At 33.7% G+C, this 11020-nt stretch overlaps 1 protein-coding gene across 1 annotated transcript; it reads right to left on the bottom strand.

The window, feature by feature from the left end:
* Window positions 1–314: 314 nt before the first annotated feature.
* LOC149780463 (uncharacterized) lies at window positions 315–5323 on the bottom strand. The gene is made up of 2 exons (XM_089936208.1): window positions 2585–5323; window positions 315–338 (listed from the first exon to the last, which is right to left on the bottom strand). The coding sequence occupies exons 1-2, from the start codon at window positions 4757–4759 to the stop codon at window positions 315–317; spliced, it is 2199 nt and encodes a 732-aa protein (XP_089792334.1). The 5' UTR covers window positions 4760–5323.
* Between the last annotated feature and the right edge of the window lie 5697 nt (window positions 5324–11020).

The following is an 11020-nucleotide window of genomic DNA, read 5'->3' on the forward strand; positions in this document are numbered from 1 at the left end:
ATAGCTGTTGTGGTAGATTGACACCTTTTACGTTTAAATACACATTGCATTTATGATGTTGTTGTTGTTGTTGTGGGGTTTAACGCCATTTTTCAGCACGATAGGCTATACATGGCGGCCAGTATTAATGGTGGAGGAAGAACCCAGAAAACCTGCATTTATGATAATTACACTTAAGATGAACTAAAAGATAGAATTAAAACACAAATTTCACTTAACAAAACTTATGTAACTGGTATTTAAGTATTATTGTACTGCCTACACTAAGCACAAGTGACATTTTCATTGGTAGAAATTTCCTTGAATATTTTTAATTATGGTTTTACTAAGAACGTCGTCTGGAAAGAAAATATAACCACTTATATGACTTCTTATTAAAAGCTAATAATTTCAAAATTTTGATTAAAATTTTGAGGTCCTATCTACTGTTTTCGGCTATAAAATGAGCAATATCTCAATGTTTCAGTTACCAATTTTGATCACAATTTTCTTCAAGATTTAAGAAATAGGGATCATTTTTTTTTTGTATTTACTGGTTTTTAAAAATGGGATCCACGTTATAAGCGGGTTTGCGAGTTATCGGGGGAGTGGTGTACAGTGCCAATATGTCTCCATGAGAACAGATTAATATTAGGATCTTTATCAACAGAAGTAAACTAGTTATCTTAATCTGAGAATGGGACATTGGAATTTCCTTATGGACAAAACCTGTTGAACCTGATGTTTCACATGTTCTTTATTATAATTGTAGTAATAAACCTTATTTTGATGACAACTTAAAATGTTCTAGAAATAAACTTTTGACCCTCATATCCTGGTTCTATTTTTGTGTCTTGAAATGTTGTTTACTTGAGAAATTATCATTCTTGCTTTAACATCTTGAAATAGAATCATTCTTACTGTGTTCAGTATTTTATGTGGATGGAATTGTTTATTCAAATTATAATATTCTTGGGCTGGAACATTCATTCGGAATAATAGTGAATTGAGATGAATACTTCTGGATTATATTACTGTGATCCATGTACATCAAAAAAAAAACTTCGACATCGTCACAATTCAGGCCAATGGCACATTACCACATTTGAGGCTGCAGACATAACAAAACATTCAATATTGGAACTTATTTAGAATACATCTTTTCTGTTGCTTAGTTTAAGGCCATTGAATCATCACAGTTTATCTTCATTTTTCTTTTCATTACGGAGGAGTGCATATGTGAAAGAGTAAATTTGCATATGTTTTTGATGGTTTTAAAAGAGTGTCTTCCTTCAAAAAATAAAACAGGTTCTCAATTGTGCTGATAGTTTTTTATGTTAGATGCAGAAATTTGACCAAATTTGCTGGTATTTTGACAAACATATGCTCATTTATTTATGAACAAATTAAAATATTTCAAAGTTTCACTACACTATATGTGCGTGTATATATATATATATATATATATATATATATATATATATATATATATATATATATTACAGTGGACATGTAGTACTTAAATCTCCATCCTTGTCCTTTAAACTTTCATGATATGATCATAAATAATGTAAAATCATCTCTCTGCAATCAAAAAACATCAGGGAACATTCTTGTTGTCACAAATTATACATCTAAAATCCTGACTATTTCATAAGAATGCTTCTTTTATGTCAAAATCATTTGTCAAAATAATTTTCACTGTAGCTGAAACATCCAGTTTATATGGATATATATTCTAGTAAAAGTTATTTATACATATTTATTAAATCTTTTGAGAAAATATCCAAAACGGATGTTTTATAAAAGCATTATTGGTCACCACAATTTATTTTTTTAACTACATCTGTTCTGGGTTTATTTCTCAAAACATTTTTTTTTTTACTGATGTTTACCCAATTCAACTTTTCCATGATCAATGTAAAGCTTCCCTGCTGTGCCACTGGTGTGAAAATTACTGGATGATCTTGCCAGTAATGTTAATTAGTTTTCATTTTGTATTCCTCATAATGCATACATTATATGGGTCCACTTGGCATGTAAAAGTGATGCAAATTCTCTGAATCAGACTGTTAAAACTAGGCAACTTGGTTTTGTCATATTGCCATACTTCATTCATATAGTATTTTGATAAATATCTCGTGAATATGGATGCTTTCTTTAATCATCTATAACTGTTATTTTAAATAAAGTTTAATTTGTGGTGCATTCAAGTAGCAGTGCAGTATGTCAACTGCAGGTCTTATGCACCAATCGTGTGCAGGATGATTTTTTAAAGGGCCAGGTAAAGATTTTATTGCATCAATAGTGCAATGATGCCCTCAATAAAAAAATGATATACATGAACCAAATTAATATTAGAAGCCAATTGTTTTTCTAATAACACGATGATGGATAAATGAGGCCCCTAAGGGTCACAGGATTAAGGGACAATGGGATTTTAAAAAAAAATAATATTCAACAACAATATAACTCTCTCCTTTGCTTTACATACAAAAAATGCAAACCTATCAATATCTCTCATCAAATCTAAATCTGACAACTCAGTCCTGGTCTTAACATTAAAAGTTGAGACTTGAACACAAACCTAAGAAAGTAAACTTACCTGGACATCGCAGTCTTCTGTACTATCATAGGCAGCACTGGTATGCTGTATCCAGTTAAATTTGCGAAGCTCATGTGGAACCCCCATTCTTTCAAATTCCCCATGCTGCTGCATCAGACTGTAAGCACACGGTTTACACACCGCAATTCTTTCCCCATTATCAAGAATCATGGAATTAGGTGATGCCTTGTGCTCTTTCAAGAAATGAAATTTCCTTACTGCTAAAGTTCGTACATACTTTCTGTCACAGGGTGATCCACAAACGTAACAAACATAGGTAGGTAAGGTGTACTTTCGCAACCATCGATTACTATCATTTGGGTTCTTTGACTGCTCATAGTCTGTCCATTGTTTCAGCAATGTAAAGAAACAGATATTACAGGCCTTGACCTTTCCTTCTTCATTCACAGGTTCTGCACCACGGGCTGGATCTCGATTTGCCAGGAACGGAAAGAAGGGTTCAACCTGACTATTTGTGGACTTTGCTTCATGCTTCACTGGATATGACAAAAGATGGTGCATCTTGGTAATGAGACACTTCTCACCACATAAAAAGCATACTTTCTTTGGCATGGCGCTGACATGTTGCAAGGGATGTGGAATGGTTTTGGAGGAGCTAGAACCTTCCGTACCTCCATGGCCACCATCTTGTTTCTTTGATTCAGATTCTTTTGCTTTACTTGGACTGGAGTGGTATGATGATCTCTTTGGAGATGGGTTAAGAGAGGAACTGAGTGGAGCTGCTATTGTTAATAATCCTTGACTGGAGGAAAAAGAGGAGGGGGCTGAGCCTTCATTTGACATCAGCGGACTTGACCCTGTAATCTGTATATTCAATGGTTTTGTCATTTCTCCACTGCCATTGGAAACACATGGACTAATATGTGATGCAGTGCGTGACTCGGTAGGTTCCTGAAGTTCAGTCAAAAAGCTAAGTGAATACTCCCTATGATACAATGGAACTCCTTCCATCTCTTGCAGCTGCCACTGGTAGCTCAGGTGTCCATAACACTGATTACAAGCAACAACAGACCCACTCGGAGTCAATGGTTCAGCTCCAGATGGTCTTTTTAACTCTCTGACAAATGGGAAAAATAATGTAGCTGGTGTAGGTGATTTTGGAGGCAAGGTATTCAAAACTTTGCATTGATCATGAGGATATGACTGTCCACATATATAACAGACATGAGCTTTACCCATGCTTCGACTTTGCTGAGAGATGCTCAAAGACTCCTTCCTATTTTCTGTACCATGTCTCTCTTGATTCTTTGGTGCTTTTGCAAGCTCATCTGGTATTCTGTATGTTCTCACTTGGATAGGTACTCCAGACATTTCATATGCTTGCCACTGTTGAAACAAAATATTTTTACAGCTACAACAGACTCTAACTTGTCCACCTTTTGACACACTATCTGCACCTTTTGGATTTGGTATTTTCTCCAACACTGGAAAATATGGTTCACTGCCTGACGGCTTAAAGACATTTATCAATCGTTCGCTTGCATAGGAATGTTCTTGAGTACAAATATAGCACACAAACGTTTGTTCCTGGTATTTAGATGAGGACTCTTTATCACCTACACGCTGTTTATCACTCTGTGTTCGTTGTGTAGAGTCGTTTTTGCTTACAGAGAGATCTAATGCTCCTTCTGCCTGTGACCTAGACAAGTGTTGATCTTCCCTAAAAGCGCTAAAGTCTTTTGGAGTTGAAGAAATATTTGGCATATACTGTGGAGCTGATACTCGCGACTCATTTTGTTTCCCATGTCTGCGTGAGTAGTCCATGTCTTGACTGTATCGTGAATCTTCTGACATTGTGCTTGTCTCGTCAAAGACACCTGGTTGATATTGCAATCCCATTACCTGGGCAATATATTCCCCCTGAAGTCTCATTTCTGCACCAGTAAATTGTCCATTATCAGATCGCTTTAGCCAGTAAAGTCTTTTAATGGCAGGGGTGTTTGTCCGCTCATACGTCTCCCACTGCTGTCTGAGAAACGCATAACATACATGACAACTGTCAATCATCCCATCAGATGCTGGGGGACGGGACCCTTTGGGTGGGTCGTGGTGCTCTAGGAAAGGGAAATAGGGTCCTCTATCCCTCTGTCTGATACACAACCGTGCGTCAGCCCCTGGGTTACCGCACACAAAACAGATCAACTTTCCCACCATTATTGACGTCTTGTGTTATACAAGCCGAACAAACCTCTGTTCACCAAAAACCTATATCCAAATTTCCATAATTTCCATTGCGGTCTAATCAAAGAGTATGGTCTACGCTTTATTTATAAACATGTCTGCAGTGAAAACTCACGAGGGGGTCCTTTCTCAAGAAACACAAAAGAAATTTTTCAGCTGTAACAACAATAACCAAGAAATTGTCTGCAAAGCTGTAACCTTTATCTAATTAGTATAAAGTCTGCTGGAACAAATACTGCCACAACGTTTAAGACATGTGTTACAATATAGCACCACTAACTTGATTTTCAAACTTTGGAGGGAAATCCTGCTAAACGTCGGCCATATTGGGACAGTTGTAACAAAGACTTCCTGTGCACGCAAAGGTTAATGGGATAGCACGTCTCAGGCAGTATTCGCCACTGTAGTGAAAATGTTCGACGTTTTCATATTGTAACCCGACGGTATTTTTATTTACTTCGTCTAAACATAATTCCTTTAGTATCTGATTAAAAGGTCTCTTTCGAGTCAACTGCTAATTAAAATTTAGCATAATTTATGTGTATTCTATATTCTAAGTTGCAATAAACATAATTATTCATCATAGAACCATAATCATTTATTGATTTGTTTTGTTCATCTCTTCTAGACTGATTGTTTTGCTTCATATTTTGTAATAAATTTTTTTTCCTCATTGCGATTTCCAGGAATCTGATTGGTCAGCACCTATTCAGTTTGTTGGGTTCACACCTATATGAACTGAAACATATTTTATTTCATCTGACCCCGCCCACTGGTAGCACGTTTCAGACAATTAGCAAAGAATCGTAGGTAAAAATAAATTGCAAGGAAATGCTTATTTGCATCGACTACGAGAGCAGCGTATCGCAACTTGCAGCTCCTATATGCATTGTAACAAAAAAAAATTAAAAAATGCCGTGAATGACGATACTTAAAACAACATTAAAAACTTTATATTATAGAGATAAAAGCAAAATGCAACCAAACTGTAATATAAATAATATTCAGACAGACAAACAGACATAGACAGAGAGAGAAGCGGAAGTAATGACAATCCATATTATTCTCCTCCAAGTTACATTTTTAACTAGTAGACATATATTTCAATGTTTCTACAAACATCTGATAAGGTCATTTAGAGTAAATTATTAAAGCAGTACCGGATAGGTGGGATTCGCTTCAAGTTTATTCGATTGCATTTCATGTCTAGCTTAATATTGTGCCCAAGAGAAACCCTGATAAAATTACACATTCCTCTCACTTCGAATTTCAGTTTAAATAAGTAAATTTTGTTAAGACTTTAAGCGTTTTTGCTGACTCGCTCTCTGATAAAGCGGAAGTTGTGTTACTTGATCCAAGTTGGGTGAAATTTTGGAAAGATTCATAAAGAAGTTATGAACATAATTAGGGAAAGAAGTAAATGTCAATAAACCCCGTTAAAGCGTATAAGTTGATTATTTCTTGTAAAAAGTAAGTTCATCCGGTCACTATTTCCTTCCTTTTAAAAAGAATTAATTCTTTACTGTTAGTAGTCAAGATTACCTCCCCTACTCTGCCTTTTGCAACAATTTTGTTATCAGCTATTGTCAACACAACATGGTGATTTTATACTGACTACATCTCTCTCTCTCTCTCTCTCTCTCTCTCTCTCTCTCTCAAAAGCATTCCTGTATAGGACTATAAAATCTTCATTAACAATTTATAAACATCGTTGCAAATTTTCTATGAATTCAGACTGTTTGCTTCATGAGAGAAATTTGTTAAGATTTTTTGCTTTGTATCGTTTTCTTGTCGCATGTGTTTATGTGAAGCATGGTAAGCATTTAGTTTCACATCGTTTGTTGGCATTGTTTGGGTACTGTCAATTACAAATATATTATTAGTTCTAGCAAAGAGGTGTACACGTGGGTATTTTCGGATTATGTGTCGTATGATGGTTTGCCAAGGAATGTTCTTTAGATTGACAAACTATTTTTATTATATGTTATCTTTGATATAATACATGTATTTTACGATGTCTCCATCGTCTTTGTTTTTGGAGGCAAGTTTTGTATTGGAGGCACCTCCAGAGTTTTACTATGCGATATGTTCAGACATATTTGAACATTCATAAACAGTCTATATAACGAGATTTTACGTGGAATAAATTCTGCTTAACAATAAATAATACACTTACCATCTCCTGCTAAAATAACACATCCGCGTTGTACGTGTTCTAATTTTCCCGCACCACCAATTTCATTTCGAGGCCATATGTACTGTTCTACGTCTTGCACAATGACTTTAGAGCTTGGTAATATATTTGCAATTAAAAGTGTAATAATATAATAAGCATTCAATATTTGTCTTGAATCACATTATTTTAAAAGTAGTTAACATGTATTGTGTATTCAATACCTCTTAACAATATGCATCATTTGTTGGAGTGTTACATGATATACTCTGCCTGTCAATTTTCCATCGACCGGCATCGGGTTCGTGTGAAATTTCTATATATGCTGCATTCCTATTTTGCAAATCAGCTGAGAAAAGTGATAGGGAATGTTATAATTCTCTAACGGAAATTAGTTAAAAGAAATTATATTTGAAAATATACATTCATGTATGCAATATAAATATTTAGTCCATTTCGGTACTAAAGAAAATCAAAGCCAACGATTTTATAACATAGATTATTTATAAGGAGGGATATTGGGCCTCTATAAAACTGCAGCTCTTTCAGAACATTTGTAGAGCTAAGTTTTTACTAAATCAGAAATGGTATTCCACTTATCATGCTAATTCAATTTATTTGAATGTTTTGTTGTTGGTCCATTAATTTTACTCCACTGAACGTTTTAAAATCTTACAAGTAAGTTGTTGGTTATCACTATTATTATTTAATACAAGTTGTCGAGTCTGATCGTCATTATGATTGGTCTTGAAATAGAGTGAACATAATAACAAAATATGTAACTTCTGCATAATTCATTTGATATTTATTAACAAATATAACATTTCAAGGCTTACATAAGTCTGTTCTTTATTTCTCACTCAGAATTTCTGTTGTCTATATACTTGGATAGATCTATAGTTTCTTGCCATAAAATTAGCTAATCTAACAGGCATAATTTCTACGAGACTTCCTCTCATCTCGGATGAATTTCCGTATGCCACACCATTCACTTGCAAACAATTCAAGGTTTCATTTTAATGAGTGCTGAAATCCTGAAATATAAAGTAACTATCTAAATCTTAGCGAGCTTGTACGAAACATAGGTAAGCAAGTTACACTATATTGAAAACTTATAGACAACAAATTAATTCGTATTTTACGAGAGAAAGTTGTACACTGTGGTTGGCACTACTCCCATATTTCGAAATAAATAACTATTGGAACAAGCAATTAAACAAACATCAAATTATTTGGCACTTTTTATCCATTCAACTCTGTTTGAACTTGCTAAATTGTCTGATGGAGGCCGTATATAAGATGATTATATATGATGATTTTATTGACTAGGCGTCAAATTGTGCTAGGTTACCAGGTATTTGGTTGTAAGCAAATTATGGCTATTGATAGCTTTTTGTTATGTATTCTTACAGTGGGAAAATGAATATTGTTATTTCTATTTAATTTATTGTGTGCTTGACCCATGTCCATGATTGAAAGTAGAGCTTTGGTCCAGCAGACTATTGTCATTGCTGATTAGTTTTGTCTACTTCATTTTGTAATCTGTCTTAAAGATGTTTGCTTTAATTTAATTAGATCTTGTTTTCGAATTAGTGAAAATTTTCCATTTCAAATGACCGACATACTGAGCATTCTATTATTTATTAGGTCAAATGAGACTATTATATATAGGATATTGTAAAGAAAATTATTCAATCCTCTCTCAAGTTCAGTCTGTAGAATCAATTACTGTTGTGTTTAGATATAACTTGAGATGAATCATTCAAATTGTTCATTGGCATCAGAATTACAAAGTGCTCATTGACGTTTGGACTAAAAGACTACTTTGGAATTATTGTGGTTTTTTTTAATTCGACGACATTCTGGATTATATCATTGTGATACATCAAGACTTTGTACATTCAGTACTGGAATTCATTCGAACATTATATACTTATGGACTTGTGATAGAACACTTAGGATTATTTTGGGATTTAATTCACAATACTGTAAGTTTTTCTAAAATGTTCACTTTGTAACGCAGAGAAATAAATGTTAATTTTACTAAAATTTGATTGTTTTGCTTCTTTCTGTTACTTAGCGGAAGACCAGACACTCGCAACAACGTGTTTAATGGATTTTGACAGAATTCCCGTCATTTCAGTCGTTTAAAGGTGCAAAAATTAATTAGAAGGATTGACGACTTTTTGGGGTTCATTATGAACTGTAATAAAAGCTGCACAAAAGTTTGTATGATCAGCTTGGATCATATTTTTTCAAAGCGACTTTTTTCCCGGTCCATACTTGACTGAACTTAAAAACTGAACGGTCAGTCCCTAATTGGGATAACAACAGTTTGGAAATCAAATGCGCTGAAAAATAATAGAAAACAAAACAACAAAGTGTCCAAATTCAGCGTGGAAAAGAAACAAATTATTCCTTTGCACAAATTGGAGAATTTTGTCTTCCTACCGCTTCTATCTCTTTGTGTTCCTCACATTTACCTATCACTCTAGGTTATTGATCTGAGTCGCAATGCAACACGTATCGTAATACAGAGGTCATAAAATTATAAAACGTCTCAACACAATGCATGAGTTAATTTCCCTACGACAATCATAAAACAAATATAATTATGTCATAACACCGAAAGCGTATATTGTTTTGTGTTTTGTTTACTCCAACTTCTCGAATGTATTGATTTTTTTAAATTGTCCTAACTAACCCAATCTCAATAACTTGATTTAAACAAATAGTAAATATTAATTTCTGTAGCTTCGATATCTATATTCACGTACAAAAAATGCGAAATTTTACATAAGAATATATGCGTATGTAGGCTTATATATCATGGGACGAATATTCCCTAGCTGGGTTATCCTGGGCAAAAATTTTTGTTTGGAAATATTCACGCGAGTAACCAAAATGTTAGATACAAGAAAAAACAAAATTCAAGTTTGACACTACTTCAAAACCAATCTTCCTCGCATCATCCTTCCTAGATTAGTAAGTCAAACTTAGTTGTTTTCGTTTGACACCATTTTTCAGCACACGATAGGCTATACATATCGGTCAGAACAACAGTGGAGGCAGAACCCAGGAAAACAACATTAATAACCACCTACCCACGGAAAGTTACTGGCAAATTTTCTCACATACCAGCATTGTCCAAGCCGGAGAATCGAACCCTCGTGGAAAGAGGTGACATATGACAAGGATTGGTAAATGCGAACAATTTAGAACACTCTTCCACCCAATATGGGAGTATTAAGCGTGTTTTTTGTTGTTTTTTTTTGGATTTTTTTTTGTTTTGTTTTTTATTCATACTGAACCACACATCTAAAGAAAATTTTGGATCGTTGTCAGAATTTAAAAAAAGATATTAATTTTAAGTAGCTCGGCAATCATTGGGGAATTTTTAGTAACAGACGTTATAAAGTAATGCCTGTTTATTTTATTTTATTTTATTATGTATGTTGTACCTACACAGAGATCTTAAATAGGTTCTACAACTCAAACTTTCTATCAAATATTGTGTTTTGCGAGTTATCCCCCCTAAGCCATATTGATGATCACGCATTTAATGGCAAAGAGGCCACTAATCTACGACGGCTTATGAGGTCTAAAAAATAAAATGTTCACTAAAATTTATTAATTCACCGGAGGATTCCATAGTGTTTAAATCGCACACTACTTAGTTCAGAGTATGTCTATACGAGACTGTGTGGCTCAAAATTATCCTCTAAACTGTTTGTAAAAACAAAAGGTGTACTTTATGAAACTAAAAATTGGAATAAAATGTATACAATAATTAACGGAAAATTAGGCATATGCATTTGTCTACATTAAAGAATTCTCTGAAAATTTTAACTACTGCTTTAAAATATATATATATATATATATATATATATATATATATATATATATATATATATATATATATATATATATATATATATATATATATATATATATATAAAAGAATAAAGTAGCATAATTTTAAGAATCACAATTTTATCTTGTCCATGAACTTACCGCATCAAAAAAGAAGGGAAATTGCATTATAATCAGATTAAATACAG

Source organism: Sinohyriopsis cumingii, chromosome 16 (genome assembly GCF_028554795.1).
Source record: "Sinohyriopsis cumingii isolate HCF-2022 chromosome 16, ASM2855479v2, whole genome shotgun sequence".
Lineage (NCBI taxonomy): Eukaryota > Metazoa > Mollusca > Bivalvia > Unionida > Unionidae > Sinohyriopsis > Sinohyriopsis cumingii.

What these genes read in the sequence shown, in the direction of transcription:
- LOC149780463 (XM_089936208.1), bottom strand. Translation starts at nt 4,759, where the DNA reads ATGGTGGGAAAGTTGATCTGTTTTGTGTGCGGTAACCCAGGGGCTGAC. An exon ending in CAGAAGACTGCGATGTCCAG is followed by an intron (nt 339 to 2,584) that starts GTAAGTTTACTT and finishes TTTTCTTTCCAG; the next exon opens with ACGACGTTCTTAGTAAAACC.